This window comes from Simochromis diagramma, unplaced genomic scaffold (genome assembly GCF_900408965.1).
Source record: "Simochromis diagramma unplaced genomic scaffold, fSimDia1.1 OVJJ01000596.1, whole genome shotgun sequence".
Lineage (NCBI taxonomy): Eukaryota > Metazoa > Chordata > Actinopteri > Cichliformes > Cichlidae > Simochromis > Simochromis diagramma.
In genome coordinates, this window is record NW_024387245.1 from 6,553,127 (window position 1) to 6,574,679 (window position 21,553).

The 21,553-nt window shown below is 40.5% G+C and overlaps 2 protein-coding genes across 3 annotated transcripts; one reads left to right on the forward strand and one right to left on the reverse strand.

The window, feature by feature from the left end:
• Positions 1-304: 304 nt before the first annotated feature.
• LOC120714069 (proprotein convertase subtilisin/kexin type 5-like) lies at positions 305-6,472 on the forward strand. Its single transcript, XM_040000102.1, has 4 exons — positions 305-311; positions 1,566-1,795; positions 2,184-2,382; positions 5,464-6,472. The coding sequence occupies exons 1-4, from the start codon at positions 305-307 to the stop codon at positions 5,934-5,936; spliced, it is 909 nt and encodes a 302-aa protein (XP_039856036.1). The 3' UTR covers positions 5,937-6,472.
• A 69-nt stretch (positions 6,473-6,541) lies between these two features.
• Positions 6,542-21,496, reverse strand: prune2 (prune homolog 2 with BCH domain). Of its 2 annotated transcripts, none has more exons than XM_040000412.1 (11): positions 20,696-21,496; positions 17,578-17,644; positions 17,295-17,495; positions 16,819-16,995; positions 14,897-14,999; positions 8,972-9,103; positions 8,728-8,814; positions 8,324-8,422; positions 8,176-8,214; positions 7,673-7,723; positions 6,542-7,546 (listed from the first exon to the last, which is right to left on the reverse strand). In XM_040000412.1, exons 2-11 carry the CDS (start codon positions 17,630-17,632, stop codon positions 7,516-7,518), a joined length of 975 nt encoding a protein of 324 aa, XP_039856346.1. In that variant the 5' UTR covers positions 17,633-17,644; positions 20,696-21,496; the 3' UTR covers positions 6,542-7,515. The 2 variants fall into 2 exon arrangements, with proteins under 2 accessions (XP_039856346.1, XP_039856345.1); XM_040000411.1 differs by having other exon boundaries at positions 6,542-7,549.
• Between the last annotated feature and the right edge of the window lie 57 nt (positions 21,497-21,553).

Here is a 21,553-nt window from a genome sequence, read left to right on the forward strand (position 1 = left end):
ATCTGCTTTGTAACCATGTCTCTTAACAGCGTGCATTTATGGTGCTTTTACACACCACATACGGTATATTACGTTGAGCACAGTAGTTTCACTCCGCGAGGCTCCAGACTACGGTAGCCGTAATACTCCGACACATCCATCAAGCGGTGCACGCTCCGTAGCTTACCAAAGTTGAACTAGAACATTTCTTGACAGATTGCTGAGCGCTGTGTTCCAAATAAAATTGGTTCGCGGTCAGTAAGCACAACCAGAATTCCTACAAAAGGCGCAATGTGATTTTGGAGAAAATGAAGGATTTTAGGCCATGCTGTGTTAGCGCGGTTAGCTCGCTAACACGTTGGCGCCGTCAGCCCCACGCACAGGGTGATCCGCGAACTCGTTAACGGAGATTTGCGGTGTCCATCTTGTCGTTGCCTGCAGGTGAAGCGATGGGGGAGGGGGCGAATTAGCGCTTCCAGTCAGAGACTGAGGCTACGTCCACACGTACACGGGTATTTTTGAAAACGAGATTTTCCGTTTTCGTTTTAAAAAATAATCCCGTCCACACATAAAGGCAGAAATGAAGGAAAACGCTGCTATGAACATGCCAAAGCAGCAGGTGGAGCTAGATTCCTAACCGTGCAGAAATGTTGGCCAATCAGAAGTCTAGAAGCCTCGGTGGGAAAAAGTAAACAAAGCTGGGGCATAGAAGCAGAACCGAGTCGTATGTGTGGACGGACAGTAACTGTGTGTATATGTAAGCATTTAAACACTGCAGAGAGTAGAATTAACAGTAACAGTATTGTAGAAATTCATTTCACCGAAACAATAACGTGGCGCACAGTGTGACGTCAAAAAATGCGCACACCTTTGACGCTGCGTTTTCTCCGTTTTTCTAGTCCACACGTAAATGCAAAAACGGAGTTTTCAAAAATATCCACCCTGGCCGGAGTTTTTAAAAATCTTCGTTTTCAGTGACCAAAAACGCCGTTTACGTGTGGACGAAAGGTGCAAACGCATAGAAAAATCTGCGTTTTCAAAAATACCCGGGTACGTGTGGACGTAGCACATGCACCAGTTTATTGTATTTCCAGACTTGCTTTCGGCACAATTTACAGTGCACGCTACTCTGTTTTTTGTCAGACTTGAAATAGCCGAAATACCTTCACACTACGGAACTTCTATGGCTCTTCCGTTTGACAATCTCTCCGGCATTGGAACCATCATCTGTTTTCTCTTCGGTAACCTTCGGTCACGCTCGGTTGATTTTTCTAGTCGGCACACTCATTTCCTCTATTACCCGGGCGGTACGGTGGCTGGCTGCTTCCCGAACAAATACACATGTGCTGCTTGGCACTTGTGCTGTATGTAACAAGTCACGTGACGTGACGCTGCGGCTGTGATTGGTTCGGCTCTGCGCTACTTAATTTGGATTGGCTGTTTTTTGGGGTTTTTTTTTTTTTTTTTTTTTTTTTAAGAGGACAAGAGCGGCGAGGTCTATCGCGATAGTTTAATTTTTCTATCGAGAAAAAGTTATATCGCGATACATATCGTTATCGTTTTATCGCCCAGCTCTAGTCTTTAAGTTAAATTAAAAGTGGCTGGTGATATTAAAAGTTTGACACAGCATTTACAGCATTTTAAGCATTTTTTTGACAGTAATAAAAACACAGAAAATCATCAGGCTAACCCTTTACATTGTCATGTACCTACAGGAAAACTTCCTGAGTCCTGTGACTCCTGCTACCCTGGTTACCTGCTGTCATATGGCAGGTGTGAGTCCATATGTGATAAAGGCCAGCATCCCATAATAAAGGTACCAGCATTTTTAATTTCACAAATATTAACTTTTTATTAAAAAATTAAAAACACGAGTACATGTCGTTCGGCAAAATAATTACTTTGAATGCTTTGGCCCCAGGTATCACATAATGTAATTCAGACTGGGTTATTACTGCACCAGGAGAAATCTCAAACATCACAGCGAAAATTATTACTGTGTCACAATTTCTAAATAAACCTCGCAGCTCATGCTGTGAAGCTGCTGATTGAAATTGTTGGACAGGTAGATGAATGTTAATTGACTGTGTTGAGAGGCTGGTTGCGCTTTTATTCAGCATTTTAAAAAAAACTTTTGGAAGCAAAGAATCAGTAGTTATGATGCAAAAATGCTGTAGCTCTGAGTCACCCCTGTCCTTCATCAGGGTTCAAGCCACTCGTGTGAAGACTGTGATAGTTCCTGCCTGGAGTGTCGGGGACCCGGTCCGTCCAACTGCACAGTGTGTTCTGCTCAGGCTATTTTAGAGGCTGGAGGGCGCTGTCTACTTTGTTGCCACCACGAAGATGAAGAGGAAGACACCAAAACCCAGCAGCAAGACTGTTGTAACTGCACAGAGACACGGGGTAGGCTGAACTTCTATCTTGTATGCTGAGAGTTATCATTGTGTTCAGGTTGTAATTTTCTTCCTTGACTCTTTCCTCCCTTGCACGTCTGCTAGAATGTGAGCAGTTTGTGTCATATTTCACGCCTGCTTCCAGAATAAAACAACTGGGAATGGGAACTGTGCATCAGAAGTTAGTGAGAATGATCTCTTCCTACACCGCCTACTGAGGAAGAACCCAGAACCTATTCTAATGGTTGTTATTGATATATTGGGGTGGGTACAGAGGCGGTCCTCTTGGGGGAAAGAGTTAAACTAATAAAGTCTTACAGGTAGGGAGGGAAGATGTTTAGATTAAACTTATCACATCTCTTGACGAGTAAAGGTTGTGGTTAATTACATTTTTCATTAGCGATCAATCTCTTAATTTTTTTTTTTTTTGAAATTACAGCAGTTGATTGATGTCTTGGTCTATAAAATGTCCCCCAGAAAAGAGAGATCCTAAAATAACAACCTCAGATCCTCAGGTTTGAAATGATCAGTTAAAGGTTGGACACTTTTCCCATAATGCAGCTGAGTTGCTATTTCATTTAGTTGTTAAGTAAGAGGAGCTATTGGTTGCAGAATTGTTTTTTCCTCTGCTTATATTACTATCAGGTCAATAAAAGACACATTTATTTGTAATTTCAGTTTTGTGTTTAATAACTGAAAAGCTTGGGCTGAGATCAGATCAGTGTTTTTCTCATTGAAGAATATCCCATTTTGTTGCTTTGAGAAACTCTTGGGTTGCTTTTGCAGTATGCTTTGGTTCATTATCTAGTTGCGCTGAGAAGCACTGCCCAACACTTGCCTGAATCTGAGCAGAGACTACAGCCCTGTACACTTCACAATTCATCCTGATTGCCTGATCACTTATAAACACTAGTGGCCCGTTCCCACTGGCAGCCAAACATGCCCATGCCATAATTTTTCCGTTGACAGGTAATGTCATATGCTTTGGATCATAAGCTGTTTCTCCAGATTTTGTAGCCTCTTTTAGATGTCTAAACTGGCCTTTTTGTTCTTGAGTGTAACCAGTTATTTCCACCTTGTTGTAAAACCTCTGTTATGCCTAACTCCCAGAGTGTTCTTAAATAGCTTAGATGTTGTGAACATGATTTTCTTAACCATGGAAATAACTCTGTCACCATCTCTTTAGTTGTCGTCTGTGATATTTCAGGCTATTTGGTGTTGCGGAGCTGGCCAATCTCTCTGCTTTTTAAGATTGCACAATATTGTTGATTTGCCTACTTGTAGTTTTTTATTTGTGTTTTTCAGCTTAATCATGACCTCGTTCACTTGCTATGGGCCTAGGGCTGGGTGATATGACCCAAAATTCATATCTCGATATTTTTTAGCTGGATGGCGATATATGATATATATCTCTATATTTTTTTTAAGCCATAAGGTAAGAACAAAAAGAGAGTTCTTAGTCAAAGCTGTGTCCCAGATGTCACACAGGCACTTTTATTAACATACAGCACAGATGTACATGAAGAAATTACTGAAAAATAAATTATCAGCATTTATTAAATAATAATGCTCCATAAATAAAAGAAAACAATGTTGTTTTTGTGCATAACAAAAAGCTCACAATTGTGCAGTCAAAATGTAAACTAAAAGACGCTGAGCATAATAAGAAAGACAGATTTCACAGCTGCTCTGTTCCCAACTTCTACTGTGTGGCTGACAGCCTGGAGTTTGAAATCTGCTTTGTAACCATGTCTCTTAACAGGTGCCATTTATGGTGCTTATACACACACAATACGGTAATATTACGTTGAAGCACAGTAGTATCACTCCGCGAGGCTCCAGACTACGGTAGCCGTAATACTCCGACAATCCATCAAGCGGTGCAGCTCCGTAGCTTACCAAAGTTGAACTAGAACATTTCTTGACAGATTGCTGAGCGCTGTGTTCCACATAAAATTGGTTCGCGGTCAGTAAGCACAACCAGAATTCATACAAAAGGCGCACTGTCGATTTTGGAGAAAATGAAAGGATTTTAGGCCGTGCATGTCATTAGCGCGGTTAGCTCGCTAACACGTTGGCGCCGTCCAGCCCCACGCACAGGGTGATCCGCGGTAACTCGTTAACGGAGATTTGCGGTGTCCATCTTGTCGTTGCCTGCAGGTGAAGCGATGGGGGAGGGGGAGTTGTGTTCAGTGAAGGAGACGCCAGGCCGAGTAACGTTGCATAGAGACAAAAGTGGACGAATATTGTCACATCTCGTATGAAAATATATTGATATTTTTTAAAAACTCGATATATCGCCCAGCCCTATATGGGCCTCATTTTTAATATTACAAAGGCAAAACTGCAAAAATTGTCCTAACAAACCAAACAAATTATGGATTTAACTGTAAAACCTGCATTTAATTGAACCATTATCTTTAACGCTGCTGAAACAGAAACAGCATTTTCTGCTAATAATTTAGTAGACCAGCTCTGACTATGAGTTTTATGAAGTTATTTCAGTAACATTATATTTTCTGTAAATTGGCATGGCAGGTAGCTCCAAATATGAATGTAGACAGATTGGTAGTAAATTCAATCCTTTGTTGCTGCAGTTATAAGCAAAAGAGTGGGGCATAATTTACTCCAAATATTACTTAACTCACTTAAAACTGCGGGGTTTTCTCTGGTATTGTTTTTTTCTTCCCATGAAACCAAGTTTTACAAACACAAGCTTCTCCGTTGGCTTTTCTTTACAGAGAAGGGTATTTTCTGATGGGCTTGTTAACCTTTTTCCACCAGTGTTTTCAACCAACAGAGCTTCACTTTGATTCAAACTGTAGAAAAGTTCACAGTGAATATCACATTTTTTAACTTTTGGAAACCAGGAGCACCTACAAAAGCTTTCATATTTCACATTTTGTTTCAGATTTTGAAAAGCTCCCTCCAGAGCCACTAAAGACATTCATGGTACTTTTCATTCCAACGAAATTTCACTGCCTGCACAAAATCTGTTGACTGCCCTTTCAGTTTTATTATCATTAAAGCTCCTGTTCAGGTACCACAGTTACTTTTTGCATCAGTGTCTAAACTTCTGTTTTCTTTCCAGGTGAGTGCATTCTCAGCACCAACTTGGCATTCAGGAATGAGGAGGAAGAGGAGGCCAGAGGTAACCTGACAGTCTTCATTATAGCCTGCGTCCTGCTGGTGCTGGTTCTGGTCACCGTCGTCATCCTTATCAGACATTCCCGCTTGAAAAACGTGCGCTCAGACATCCCTCCCCGCGGCTATGAAAAGCTGGGCTCCGGTGGGGGATACGGAGGCGGCTACAGCTCTGCTTCTTCTTACAGCGGCAGAGCCGGCTCCTCTGGCGGCCGATTTCAGGAGTCCCAGCTGGTCGACCTCAGTGAACGTCGCTCAGGGAATAAGGATGATGACAATGATGACGACGATGATGAAGATGAGGACATTGTTTACATGGGCCAGGATGGCACAGTGTACAGGAAGTTCCGATACGGACAGCTGGGAGAGGACAACGAGGACGAGCTGGAGTACGACGATGAAAGCTACACGTTCCGGTGAACGTGATGCTTTCCATCTCATAAGATTTCTTTTGCAATTCTTTCCTTCTTCGTTTCTTCCCCAGTGCTGTTTGTCTCCCCCTTCCCCCGAGGGACAGAGTCATTTATCCTTTACTGAATGAGCCTGACCAAATGAAACATGAGATGCTGTTCATAATGAGCTCTGTTTTTATAACTGCATTCACACAATGAAATGTGTTGCATTTAAAAACAGTAAAATGTATTTAACACTCCCAAACTTCCTTTTTTAAAAAAAATAAAATTAAAGCTTTATTCACCACCCAGTTTGTAGCTCGATGATTTCTGCGTATCTTTAACATTTCATTGTGGCAGTTTACTTGTTGTGATGGTTTCATTGATCATATTACCATGTATAATTGTGTTGGATTGGAATTTGATTAATCACCCTGTTTATGTTTGTTTTTCTCTTTTACCCATGTGCTTATTGTTGTTGATATTTAATTTGAGCATGTGTTATCCTGGTTATTCTGTTCAAATAAAGTTTTGCAAAAACAAATCCATTAGGAAAAAAAGAGCAACTCGTGACTTCACCAGGTTGAAAGTGGCTGATTTGTAATTTGGCAGACAAAGAAATGATAAAATACATTCAGACTTGAATCGATTTATTTTTATTGAATTACTAGCCAGTGATCAACAATTTCTTTGCATCCCCTCAGTACACCATTATAGACTGTGCAAGAGGACCATTGGTTATCTAATGAGGGGGACATGCACTGATGCACAGATACGCACACACGCATGCGTGTGGACACACACAGAAAAAGATGTGCTTATCAAAGATCCCATCGCTACTCTCACCCGAGATTCTTCCTGGTCGTCAAGCAGAAACTGAGGATGAGTTTCGACGTGTATAGACAGAAAGACACATGCATGCGTGCGCACAGACACGCACACACACTTGCAGAACACGACTAAAAAGACATGCTGTCACATAGCACTGACAGCTTCATATAATAATTAAGTTATTCCTTCTTAGTCTTAGATTAACTCTATAAAGGTAAAATATCTAGTTTTATGGTTAATTTTCCAGAAAGAGGTTTGGATTGGTCAAAAGCCGGTTGGTCATCTTCCATGGCACAAGGCACCCTGTGCTTTTACTGCGTACACAGAAGTAGTCTCTTCATCAGAAATACTGAGACTGAGTAACCAGTAAAGGGTGATATTATTGCTTCACTGCTTCTCATGCACACAACTACAACACTATAGACTCTACAAATGGATTTGCGCAGTGCGCTGTCTAGTGTGTAATTGAAGTCCCTACCCTAAAGTGAGCGATGGCACTAGTCTGCTGATGCTCCCAAAACAAAAAATCACACTTAAGACTACATGTATATCAGGACTGCAGGTGTAAGGTACAGCAGGTGCTACAGCAGCCGTTAAAGATCTTATCGTGATCAGGTGCTATTGTAAGTTGTATTCTCTTATTAAACTCCAGTGTGTAATTGACAAAACACTGACAGACGCACACACAGTAGCTACACAATTTTCCAGATGCGCCCATTCAATACAACAGTGACTTCTGAGCATCGAGGTGACCCATCTATTCAGGATGTTTGGATTTACGAGCCGCTGGCACCAGCTGCGTCTGGTCTGCTGGGAAGATGAAAGTACAAAGCAGAGACATTAGAGATGGGTGTGTTTATGTAGTAGTGACAGAGTGCTGACACAAGGCCGTTTGTCTTCTATGTGTGAACTTAAACATCTTCGAGGACTTACTCTGTTCTGCTTGCTGCAGTTGGCTCGGATCCCTGCAGAAAACTGTTCACTCTTGATCGGGCCGGGGGAGGGCGGGGATTGAAAGGTTGTTAAAGCAGAATTTACTGTTGTAATACACGAGCATGCGCTGAATTTGCAGGTGCATGCAACTTACGCTTCAGAACACAGTTAGTCAGCCGGTGATTAGTGTGGGAATTCTACTGCTTCTTTTCTACATTTATTATCAGTGCAATAGATCACTGTGCTATAAGGACTGGCTCATTTATTTTGCTGTAATGATAAATGAGATGAAAGCAATGCATTTAGCCTCTTTAGCAAATTCTTTCTCTCTCCTGTAATTGCAACTATAGCCAAATCCAATTGGGCCCTGATCCAGCAGAAGAATCCCTGTGATCTAAAAAGTGAGTTGCCTGATAAGAGAGCACTTCAACTGCAGATGGAAAAAAAAGAGAGAGAAGAAAAAAAGCAGAATAAGTCATGCGAGCAGGAGGGTTGATGCTTACCTCGAGTTCTCTGCCGCTTCCTTCAGCTGCTTGTCGAGTCTAGAGGTTAGAGTTTAAATGACAAGATGAAAATAGACTTATTTAAAAGACCATCCGGGCTCAGAGGAGGTGGAGGCAGTGTTGTGTTTAAAGGTTTAAAGGGACTCACCTAATGATGCACTCTGGGATCTGGATGCAGTCCATCGGGATGAGTTCCTGCAGCTCGTCCAGACTGTTTACATACTTTATCTTACTGCTGAACTTGGTGCTGAGGCATCACAAGCATGTGCACAAAAAATGACCATTTTTACATAGGCGCACACACACACAATTAAAGATCTACATAACAGAAACACAATAAAAGCAATAAATGTGCATTACTCCGTTACACTATATTAAAAGGTCTGGAGTCACATTAGCAGCTAATTGTCTCAGTGTAATAATTTTAAGCAGCCTTAATTGTTTTAATACGTGTCAAGATCCAGCAGCAATCTTTAGAACAAGACAGTGGACCAACCACCAGACCACAACAAATACTGATAGCATGCCAGCTAAAAGTGAAGTATTCTTTACCTGATGAATGGCTTGGTAATGGCTAGAATGGTCCTGATAAACCATGATGGATGGAGAATAATGAAGGATTTCAAGTTCTTCCTGAGCCTGAGGACAACATCACATGCCAAAGTATTATGTAAATGTTGGTGCATCAGTTTTCACTTTCATTCTGCAAAGCTGCAAATTTTCTTAGTCATTCAGTGCTTCTCTCACAAAACCAATGTAGTATCGCATAGCAGTGATACCACTGAACAGGACAGACCTTCTGTCAATCATCTGATAGCACTTCTTTAGCCAACCAAGTCCAGGCATTCTTCTGTGGGGTGTGGCTCCATTCAGGTATACAATCATGTAGTCCTCTGCCACCATCAGCTCCAGTGTGCTGATCACATAACTGGAAAAACGCACACATGAGTATACACAAATTAATTTTCTGAAGCTTCACCCTTCCTGTAAGTACTGCTTACATAACCCTGACCCCTATTCTGGCTTTAAACCAAGGGTTCATACCATTTTTTTTTTCTGGAATACCATATAGGATTATATAAAAGAGTAAAATGTTGTATTTGGACCCATTGCTGATTTCTACACTCCCTAAAGAACAGTGCTTTTAGCTAAGCACCATCATGCCAACTTGCACACACTTTTAAACAGCAGCTCAAGACGTATTTGTATAGGCTTGGTTTTGACTAGTAGATAATATTACTGTGTTAATATTTGAATTGACTGCTATTGTGAAGCACTTTGCGATCCTGATTTAGAAAGGTGCTATAGTATATAAATACATTTTATGTACAAATCTTACTGTAAGACGAAAACTCTCTTTCTGTCTATCCTCAAACCCCGCCCACACCATCAGGAGTGGAGCAACCAAGCTTGGCATACAGGTACATCTTAGGCCCCTAAGCCACCAACCAATAACCCATTTGTAGCATTTATGCATCTATAGCATTAGCAGCATTATCTTAATTTAATGTAATTGACATTTGTTTTTGGTCTATATCTTTTGACTTATTTGAGCTACCTTACTAAGTCCTGGTGTAAATAGAGGACATCCTGGGCTTTCCATTGATATCTCAAGTGTTTGGGTGGCCTCTTGTAGGTCCAAAGAGGCAGGAAATCACAAGTTCAATTGGAAGATTCTTTTTTTTCCTATTCTCAGGGGGATATAAGTCATTTTGTTGCCTACCAACCACCTAACAACAGGCTAAAATCACAGGCCCAAACAATACCGTAGCATGTACTAGTAATATTTAACATGTTCACCATGTTGTAGTTTAGCCTACTTGCCATTTAGCTCTAAATACTAAATGCAGGCTGTGTAGACTGTATAAAAAGGATGGGTATACTGAGTGTGTTTTGAGCCATGTTGGTTTTTTAAGCTTTAAGTTGGATGAGAGTAAGAAGCGCTAAGCTTTCAGCTAATGCTAACGAACTTCATTAGTTGCTAGCCTTTACAGACTAAACGAGCAGCAGTTTTTTGAGGGACTATATACCTCAAGCAATATTAGCCATCAGGGATCAACACTTTCTCAAGAGGTTAATTTCAATTACTGGAAATAAAGTGCATGTTGGGATACACGCCTCAAAATTTAAATCTACACAAAGACCAAACAACTGAGTTCTACGGAGCCCCACAGGGGACATGGGAGAAAAAAAAATTAAGACGGACTTTTGCGAGATCTCACAAAACTAACTCGGGATCTCGCAAAAGTTTTGCGAGATCTCGCAAAACAAACTCGGGAGATCTCGCAAAACTTTTAGCTGCATTCTTCGGACGCCGGCTCGAAGCCGACCGGGAGGTCGAGGCACGATGTGCCGGGAAAGCGGTGTTCCTCCCGGCTGTAGTAGGTCTCGACCTCCCGTTAGCTTCGAGCTAACGGGAAGAATGCGGCTAAAACTTTTGCGAGATCTCGCAAAAGTTTTGCGAGATCCCGAGTTTGTTTTGCGAGATCCCGAGTTTGTTTTGCGAGATTTCGCAAAACTTTTGCGAGATCCCGAGATAGTTTTGCGAGATCTCGCAAAAGTCCGTCTTAATTTTTTTTTCTCCCATGTCCCCTGCGGGGCTCCGTAGAGTTCTGAAATGCTATGAGAAGCAAAACTGTGTTTTGTACTTGGCATTAAACGTGTTTGTTACATCCCTGAAGTTAGCATGGTGGGGTCTATAGGGCTGATTTGGTTTTGCAGCCTGCCTCAAGTGGCCACTGCAGAAACTACCATTTTTACACACTGACACTGGTGTCATTGTTGCTTCGTGGTTTGTGCAGTTTTAAAAATTTAAAATTTAAAAACAGTTTAAAATTTTTAACACTCTCAATAAATGCAGATCAGTGAGTCCCAAAGTGTAAGCTGGGGCCACCTGGTGTGCTGCTGCGAAGGTCTTGCAGATGAGACACAATAATAACAGAAATTCAAATTGAGATTACTCAAAAGTATGTTAATTTGCATATTTAGCTATAGGTTTTATTTTAGGTTAGCTTGTGATATTACTCATTACTCTGACTCTATACTGAAGTTTCTTTTTCTCTTGTATTATTGGTGGACGTCATGAGTTTTTTGGTTTTTCAGGGGGTCTCAGCACTCTTGACTTTGGGAATGGCTGACTTAGACAAACAGAACTGTAACTACATTAATGTGAAACAGCATCATGCCTTGCAGAAACTCACCTGGGCTAAACTGTAATTCAATCAAAAACTTCAAAATATCAAAAGCAAGCGGAGTTCGAAAGTCTCTGGCATTATGTGTTAAAATGGTGAAATACAGGAGCAACTTTTATTTGAAAGCTCAATGCAAAAAATATGAGGAAATAGGACACAAGTCTTACCCTCAATTTGAAAAACCCAACTAACAGCATTTTAAACATTTCTCCCCTCTGAAGTCAGCAATGAGAAATTGGCAAAAATGTTGCTTCCTCTTTCCTTCTTTGCATCAATCTCACAAGCTCGATCAGACTTCTACTTTTCCGAAAATCCAATTCTCTAATTCAAACCATAAGAAACTGTTATCGCTTCCTCGTTTTTTTCCGCAGTCCCTCCACCACCTCCTCTCTGTCTTCGCAGTCAGCAGGGAACTTTGTCGCCTCCTTTGAAAATAACTTGACAATCTCCTCAGCTAGTTTCCTCAATAACTCATCTAACTTCACTGGCTCTCCTCTCCTCCTGATCAAATGTCATTCCCCAGCTTGCTTACAGACCAGCACTGCTGATCCACTCTGTTTCCTGAATATTCTGATCATCTCCCACTGACATCAAACTGAATACCGTTCAGCACCCAGCTACAGTTACTCCTCCTCGCGCAGATTCAGACCTCAAGCCATCTGGCATCAGAAACTGCAGACAGTACGGTTTACCTCCTTTCAGTTCTTTCCAGAACTCTCGGATATGCCAGCTCACTCAATATCTTCCACAGAACAGCCTGTGGGATCCCTAGCACACTGTCCAAGCATGAGGCGCCACTGTGCCAGCACAACAGTGGATATATCGACACGGGAGGTCCTAGCAAACAAGCTAGACTCACACTGAATTTTAATCACTTCATTTAGAAAGTTGTGTTTGTGCAGGAGTGTCATGGCTGATTGAAACAGCAACAACGTCCTTAATTTGATAATTACATCCACACACACATTGCTTTTGTCATATGCATTTCGATGCTGCATTGCCATGAACCAATTTTGACTGGAAGACCACAAACACAGCTGTGTGTTTCCCACAGGCTGGCATGACACTTTGACTACTGTGGGTTGGACGTTACATGTTACAGCTGTTCAAGTGCCCGTCAATCACAAGAATCCTTCAAATTAACTCTTAGTTCATCATCCAAGTAATACAAGAGTTTAATGATCCTGTTCCATTGTGATGCATTTAATCTTTTGCAATTTTTTCGACTTTAAAGACATCATCCATTTTTGTGGACCCCCCCGTCTTGAAGCCTCGAGGTCAGTAATAGGTTGTTATCCTACTGTTTTTTGGAAACCGGCTTGTGACAGAGAAGCTGAAGGCTCTGCACACTCATACATTCCTATTGATTTCTCGATAAGACAGTAGACCGTCCCTAAGTGCTTTATTGCACATTTTACTATAAAATGAATAGTACAGTTAACATCCTTCTATAATAAAGAAGACTCCAAACTAGCAATTCAACCATATTACATTCGAACTGAGGTCATAAATGAATGATCACATAAGAAGAAGGTTCATGTTCTAATAGCTTTCTGTTCAATCGGACTTCTTGTTGCAATCAGAGTGCCCCCCTCTGCTGACTAGAAAAGGCGCAGGTCTATGCTTGTAACATAACACTAAAATCTACAAGAACTTGTTTACAAAATGTGTACTGTAAATGTTGCCACTGATGCCTGTAGTGAGTGCTGAGTCAGACTATCCAAACGTATTTACACATGCAGTGTTAGACTGTAAGGAAGAATCCGTGATTTCGACTCTTTATCCTGTTTCTGAATGCCAACTGCACAAATTAGTACATATTAGTACTTTAATATGGACAAGGCTGTGTGATTGTGTGACTTTTTGTATAGCCACAATGAGGTACATACTTGTGGTTTTTACACATTTTATAGTTGTTTGAGAAATACTGGATAATTTGGCATTGACATCCGACGCATATGTTTACTTTGTGTGCAAAATGAATCTAATGTGAGCAACAGTTCATTCACACTAGAATAAAAAAAAGGATAGCAACCTAGTTGCAACTCAGAAAATTCAGTGGTTGCCCAGTGATTACATTGAATTTTTTTCTGCAAGTAGAGACGACCAATGCCTTTAATCTCAGGGCGAGATTAAATTGCAAGGCAATTGCACAGGTCACCTGGTAGGAGGCAACCTGTCTTCAAAAAAATCCTCTGACTTGGAATGACTGCAATCACTCTCAGGGAGATAGACCAAGGTTTGCAAATAGTTTTTTATCTGGTTGCCAACTAGTTTTATTCTGATTATATTCTTGTATAAAAGGAAGGTTTGCCAGGCACCTGTCATTTTGCAGTTAAATCACCTTCCTGCAGCAATTTGTGAAGGAATTTATGAACTTTTGCATCAAATTGATGAGGTTTCAGCAGGACTCAGGAAGACGTTTTACGTCTCATTCAAGAGGCTTCTTCAGTTCTAATGAAGTTTTAAGGTTCATGTAATTCCCAACTTGACCCTTTTTACTTGATAGCAAACTGACTCCTTCTTATTGGTGTTTTATTGCCATCTTGATACATCACTTTGAAGATGGCAAGTGACTACAAGTGGCTGGAGAGTTCAAATGCAATTACATCATAAGATCACTGCAAACATTTGCTTTAATTTTAAGTGTCAAACCACTTTTTCCTGAGTGTGACTGTAGCGTTACCTGACCTTCAGGATGTTAAAATTAGCATTGCAAGTATGTTAATATGTTGATATTAGCATCAATCCAAAACCCCACTTAAGGTGAAAAATACATTAAACAGATTTTTTTAATTGCAGCCTTTCGCTCATGTTGTTGCCAGTGCCAGCTGGCTGACTCCAAAAGCAAGTTAATATCCTCTCTCTCTGAAAGTAAAACTAACTTGCACCACAAATAAACACAATCCTGGCTTGATTGATTAGTGCCTTTGGAAACATTTTTAATAAAAGTAGCTGAAAAAATATGGCTTGTTTTGTAGGTAAAAAGTAAACAAGAAGTCCTGAGCTCCAGTGTCAGGGAATTGGTAAACTGCTACTTAGTACTAATTAAAAGAAATCAGTATCTTTGGGATGCGCACATACAATCAATAGATCCAGTTTGCTAATCAAGCATGAAAGCAAACTTACACCCAAATATGGTAATGTGATAGCAAAGACCTAAATGTTTAAATGAATAACAAACCAATGAGTGATGTCATAGTGGCTATGCCCATTGTTAATATACAGTCTGTGGCGCTGCCTTATACATCTTGGTGACATCAAGGATGATTCCTGGTTTATTCCCAAATTTTCAAAGTTTTACCCATAAACTAATATGTTTATATTTTTATGTTTATATATATATAGATCAGTCATGATCAGATGGTCGATCATTGCTTGCAAAAATGAAAAAGCAAATGAATAACACTACTACAAAAACAGGATATGCACCGAATGATGTGGCTGAATTTAACAGGGCCAAAGCAAAACACTGGAAAAAACAAAGAGTCGTTTAAAGAGCGTGTTAGTCACCGTTTTTTGATACTCACAGGAAGAGGTTCTCCATTATTTCATGGTACTCCTCTCGGTCGCTGTCTGGCAGAAAACAAGCAGCAAACACGATGATGGCGTTCACTCCGTTGCCATAGTAGCCTTGATAAAAAGCACACACAAAAATAAAAGTAGTAAGAGTTCCTTTGGCGAGAAATTGATTGCTCTTTTATTTTTTGTTCTATTTATCTTTTGTCCATCTGTCTCTCTGCCCTGTTTCCTCTCGCTACTTTTCTGATTAATGTAATTTCCGTCTATTCACAAAGCCATTCATTACCAGATTTGGTGTCACTCAGACAGCAGGTCTTTTATCAAAATGACAGAGCTGGTGAGATTGAATTTTCAGTGACAGACGTCTCTGTTTCCATGAGACAGCTGCGTTTCACTAAACCTGCAACGCAGAGCACAGTGGGATATGCATGGCCTGCATATTTCCACCCTCATGGTCAATCCACCCACAGACTAACCAGAGCTTGTGGTTAAGGCACCACAGAGGGGGAAGAGATAGACATGGGGCCCCTGCCTGTGAAACCAATAATGTGTGACTTAGTGACTGGTCTCAATTTAAGATCCAGGTCCCCCTGTGGTTTTCATGCATTATACTCACACACGGTTGTGTACAAGTATACGATTGCACAGCACTGCACAGTTCACATCATTTTTATTTTTGAACCATTCACTGACCCCTTATGCCCGGTGAAAGAGCAGTTGTTACTTTGATTTATCATGCCTGTATGCTCATAATGAGTCGATCTGCATCACAGCAGTCAAATGGCCACTTTGCCCACATGAATCACGTTACTGTAACGTGCAGGTGACACAGGGAAACATGACTTAAAAATTCGTGCTGAAAAGGTTATCAGTTGTCTTCATCTACAGCCTGCATTTCCTTATTTGTACTTGGTCTACTGCCAAAATGGGATGAGGTATTTCCAAAATGCTACGTCCTTCCATGGTCTAGTTAGATGAGAACTGGCAGCTCATTAACATGACAAGGTTGTAATGCAGTAAACCTAACATAAATACTTTTTTAACCTGGTTTTCTTCTGTAATCCAATAGCAAAGCATGCTTACAATTGAAAAATACTGTGTGTTAGATGATTATAAATTTGTTGATTTATTTCTGTTTTTCTGTGTGGCAGGAGGCTTGTGGTCACACTTTTTTTTATTTTTGTTCATCTCATCTATTCACAATGGCCCTCAAGAGGGCTATTCATCTTAAAAAGCCATAGTCTTCACATAGTTACCTCTAGGGTTCATGAAACTAAGGTTCCTCAATCTAATTCTTTCTTTTCTTTCTTCTAACACCATGAGGAGTCCTGGAGTCATTTTTTTTTTTATTAGAATGTCCTTCAATTTGCATATTATATAAATATGTAGGACTGTCGTGCATTTGTGCAACATCTTTCCAAGTTCCTTAAATCCTTTCTCAGAGTGATATTGAAAAACTAGTTCCATTAGTTGATCTAAAATGCTGCAACAAGAGCACTGACGGGGACTCTTTTAAGTCTATGTTTTTTAGATGCCACTTTGCATTTTATCATTAGTTATTATTAATCTTTGGATCTCTTCTACTGTCCTCTGCTTCAAGTGACAACAAATCTTTCGTATGCAGATTCAGCTTGTATTTCAATCTTTGCTATAAAAAGCAACGTCTTTTACCCGATTGGCTTGGACTGGTATTCAGTTCTAGTGGTTGGGGTTTAGGGGAGAGTGCACCATTTGATGGACCCTAATGTTAACACCTTTACTATACTTTACTGTAAATGTGGTAACTACTTTGCAAAAGAAAAACTACACTTGTGAATTGATTTTAAAAAGTGAAATGAGTTGAGAGTAGTGTCTGCAGGGCTCACATGACCCCAGCAGCCTGAGCTAAGGAGGAAGATCTGCTCAGACTGTGACACAAAACTTGAGTCACCTCCATGAGAGATGACTTTCATGTAGGGCTCAATGAGTTTCATGTTGATACGGTGTTCCTGCTCCCCAATGATGACAGTCCTCCACAGTTTTCCATCTTGGCGTTCCTCCTCAGCACTGTATGTTGGGATTGTATTGTAGGCTTCACTGGTAGCACTCCTGTTGGCAGTATTGGGATCTGATAAGAAAAAGACCAAATGATGCATTGTGGGTAATTTGCAGACTAATTTTAAAAAGATCAATAGATCAGTAACTGTGGTTTTCCACTTTAACACATCAATTAAATTCTTGGTAAAGTAATGAAGCATATTAACATTAGCTGTTAGTGTTACAAAATAAAAGTCTTGCTCTTGTTGTGCAGAAGGAGGAGAATAAAATGCTTGTATCACTTTGTAATTCTGCGTGCCCCACCTTCATCGCGATCTTTCAGGTCATCAAACTCACAGTGTTAGCATTCTAGCATTCAGAGTCACCCACCTTCCCAGTCCATTTCATGGTCTGTGTAGTCGAGGTAATCCCCCTCATCTGGAGTGTCGAGGTCGTCGACATTAATGTCTAGATCATCTGGTGTCTCTCCGAAGTCATCCTCGCTCTGGTCCAGTGACAGGCTGATACGAGGCGCAGATAGTTTTTTTCTCTGTGAGGCCCCTCCTTGCAGAGGTAGAGAGGTAGGAGGGACTAAGAAAAGAAAAACAGAAATAGTTATGCAATGCCACAGTGTTCTTTTAGCTATTAAGGGTATTTGTTGATTCGCGCTCACCTGGTCTGCCATCACCCCCCTCAGAGTTCATTTTACTCTCTGATGCCAGGTCCATCCCCAGGAGGACCTGCGAGAAGATAATTACAGTTATTAAATGAACTCTTATGATAGAAAAACACACCTGGAGAGCACCCAGACTACTGTGTGTGCTATCTGCCGCCTGTGATACCTCTTTATGTAATGACTGAGTTAGATAGACTGGTTGTTAGAGTCTTGGTAACGTTGAGATAAATGGCAAATTTAAAAGCTACCAGTGAGTGGAAAGTTGAGTTTTTTCATTTCATGCTCTGTTATACGTCTAATTCACTAAAGTTCAGGGTGAAATTTGTAAAAAAAAAAAATTTAACTTAATTTTACACCACATCGACAGCTTTGGTTGCATAACATATGCAAAATACACTCAGTAACCCCCTAACCAAGCATCAGATTAGGAAAGAAAAATGATTTAAGTGACATGGTGTGCTCGTCTTCTAATGATGGGTACCAGCAGGACGACATACCATCTCACAAAATTATAATAATCTCAAACTCATTTCCTGAACGTAACAGTGAATTCACTGTACTCAAATGGCCTCCACAGTCAGCAGATCTCTATCCAATAGAGCACCTTTGGGATTTGGGTGGAACAGGGGATTCACAGCATGGATGTGCAGCTAACAAATCTTCAACAACTTTGTGATGCTGTCATTTCAACATGTTTCAACATGTAGTAAAATCACTTTTTTGAATCTGTGGAGGGTTTCGGCAGTTCTGAAGGCAAAAGGAATCCAACCCGGTGCTAGCAATGTTTAACCACTAGTGTTACCAGAGAGTGGATATGATAAAATGCAATGGATTATTTTAAACTGATAAAATTGTTCACATTGGATCAACAGCTAGTACCAACAGTAACACATCGCAAATTACCTTTAGATGATCGGACATATTTGAGCAGTATGTTTACATATATTTGTTTCATAAATATTTTTTAAGTTCAATCTGTTGGCTAACCTGGTAGTTTTGTTTTGAAGCCTACGCTTTTATTTTGAAAGAACGATAAAACAGGAAAGAGGTTCAGTAAGAAAGCGTGATTAGCGACAGAGTTGAAGTGTGATTTAAGCACAGAGAAAATGAGCGTTACCTGTGTTAATAAGTACCTGGCTGACAGTGACACAAGGTTTGACCATATTTCTTTTCATGTAATAAGTTATGTCTAACCATAATGTCGTTTGATAAATGTAGCTATAAGCTATCAATCTAATATAGTGAATCAGTGAAAGGATTTGTAGCCTCGTTTTGATGTGTTACAGAAGTTTAGATGCAAAATGAGACATCCATCAGATATGTGACATAAAGCTCAAATGCCATGTTGTGCAGTTTATCAAGTTTAGGGTGTCAATATTTTGTTTTTTCTTCCTAGCTCTTACGATGTCTTCCCTGAAAATCTGAGTGAACTACATCTTTAATAAAGTTTCTTTGAAGCATCAAGAGTCCAGCATTCAGCCAAGGATGCTGCACACATTAACACATCAATAATAAAATTCCAATATTATAATTCTTCTATAATTCAGTATAAATTGCAACAGCGTACTTACTTTTGACGTTTAATCAGATCAAACTATTTTGCAAGCGTTTTTCCTGAAAAGACGATTTCTGGCAGCCTCTCATGAGGTTTTTATTCAGATCCAAATTAAGCATTTTTTTCAAGTTAATTGGGGTAAATTTACTAAAGAATAAAAGTATTTTGGGGTGCTGAGGGGGTGGGATAGTCAGAAATAACAGGAAAACACACTGATTTCTGCCAAATATTATAATGCAGACTCAGTGCCTTTACTGTACTTGGACTGAACCCCAGAAAAGCTCATTCTGAGCCAGCAAAGTTAGTTTTTGCTGATAATACTCCCCCACGTCTCCTCAAGAGGCATCTTAATAAAATGTTTTCATTATAATAGAATTTAAACATATGGTCCAGTATTACTCACTTAAGTAAATATTAATATATATGTTTTTTACATATGAATCTGAAGTGGATTGAGAAAAACTAAAATATGATCCATTTTAATGGAAGCATTCCTGTTACGTCTCAGAAATCCCCAAGCACTTTTCAATATAGTGCTGCAGAGCAGAAAATACGATTTGATTTGAGTGCTATAATTTAACCAACAACATGTTTGATCAATATCGTGTCTTTATCTATGTTTGTCAGCCAGAGGACACAACAAAAAAAATCTTATCTCTGGGATCTATATCAACGCTGTTTTATAGAGTGAAAAATTACAGTTTGGCTTTATCAATATCAGTGCGAGCGTAAGAAAAAAAAAACAATCCAAGCGCATCCATAAGTGTACTAACACCTTCATATCTAAAAAAGTGTATTGATTACACTTTTCTGATCAATAGTTCTCCAAACTATCAGGGAATGGAGAGGGGGGTTTAAGAGGAGTGGTGAGACGGGAGAGGGAGAAAGTAGAGCAAGGGATGGGGTGGGGGGATTCTGAGGTTAAAGGTCTTCTCCCTCTGTGATTAAAGTGGAGGAGGCAGGGTGACAAGTGGAAGGTGGAGTCGGGGAAACAGCGACACTCGTTACATCACAACTTCATTCCTCTCCTTTTTTCCCCCTCCTAGTGCTCATTCAAATCAAATGACGGCACGCTTGCCTGAGCACAGATTGGGCACGGATGCAAATTCACCGAGAGTCACGTGCGCTCTTTCTCATGAAAAGGGAAAGTCCTTGTTCCTCATCGGCAGGATTTTATCTGGATTAAGAAAAATACGATTGCATTAGCAGCTGCAACAGAAAAATGCTGAATGGTTTGTTCCTGTCCAGTGGAGATGAGTGCCATGCTGATGATTCACTGTTTGTCTACTGTATCTGTGCCCACAAGGAAATAAATACACATTGATACACAGCCCTATAATGCAGAATAACAAAACCCAGCATCATATATCTTCCGCTGAGGATGCTGATTTGCTTAAGATCCACTTCCCCAGCACAGCGTAGGACCACAGTGCTGATGCCAGCAGCCCCTCCCTCTCCCTCGCTTCCTGTCTGCTGGCTGTGGAAAAAAAAATAGAGCATATCCCTTCTTTCTCTTCTTTTTATCACCCCCCCTCCCCCAAATAAAAGCCATCTACTCACCGCTTCTGGGGCTCGGGAATCTCTGTCCTCCTGCGTCTCAGAGCATGAATGTACTTCCAAGTTCCCTGCCTGCTTCCTGCTTCCAGCCTCTCGATGGAGATGCTCAGCTTACAAACAGCTCACAGCTTCCACCATTTTGTGGTCACATGATCTGGGCCACTACCAAATAAGGGTGATCACCTGCTGCAACAGCTCTTTGCACACCAGCTTATACATACATATAGGAGGAGTGTATTTGCCTGTCATTATGAAGTGGGTGCGCTCTGAGGTTTCTGAACTACTACTATTCACGACAAGTGTGGGACTGCTTTTAATGTCTGACAGTTGATTTGTGAGCCCCAGAGAGCCGTTTGCCCTCAGGGTGACAAAAGGAGCTGTCGTTGCCAGCTCCGTGTGCAGATAATATTCATAGGATTCACCACATGCTTGAAAATATTGTCCAGTCAGAAGCAAACAGCTGATGCTTGACAATCCACTGATTCTTAGGCTACTTCTAATGTTTCCTTCTACTTTAGCTCTGAACTGTTCAACCCTTAAAACACATCACAGGTGAAATCAGCTGGTTCCTAGATATCCATGCCCAAACACGCATTTCTCTAAACCTCGTTGAAAGCCTGTTTCACTTACCAAAGTTTAATCCCAAGTAATTAGGACAGGAAGACGGAGATCAGCCTGTCAGACCTCATTGTTGACCATTGTTTGGTACAAAGGTTATAATCACACTCAGTGTAACCACGCCTGACGTGAAGGTGTCTGGGAAAACTGCCTTTAGTTAATCACTGTCAGCAGCTGCTGTCCTATAGCGTGATTCAGTCATAGATTTCTGAACATACACTTTGTTCTTTATATATATTTTTA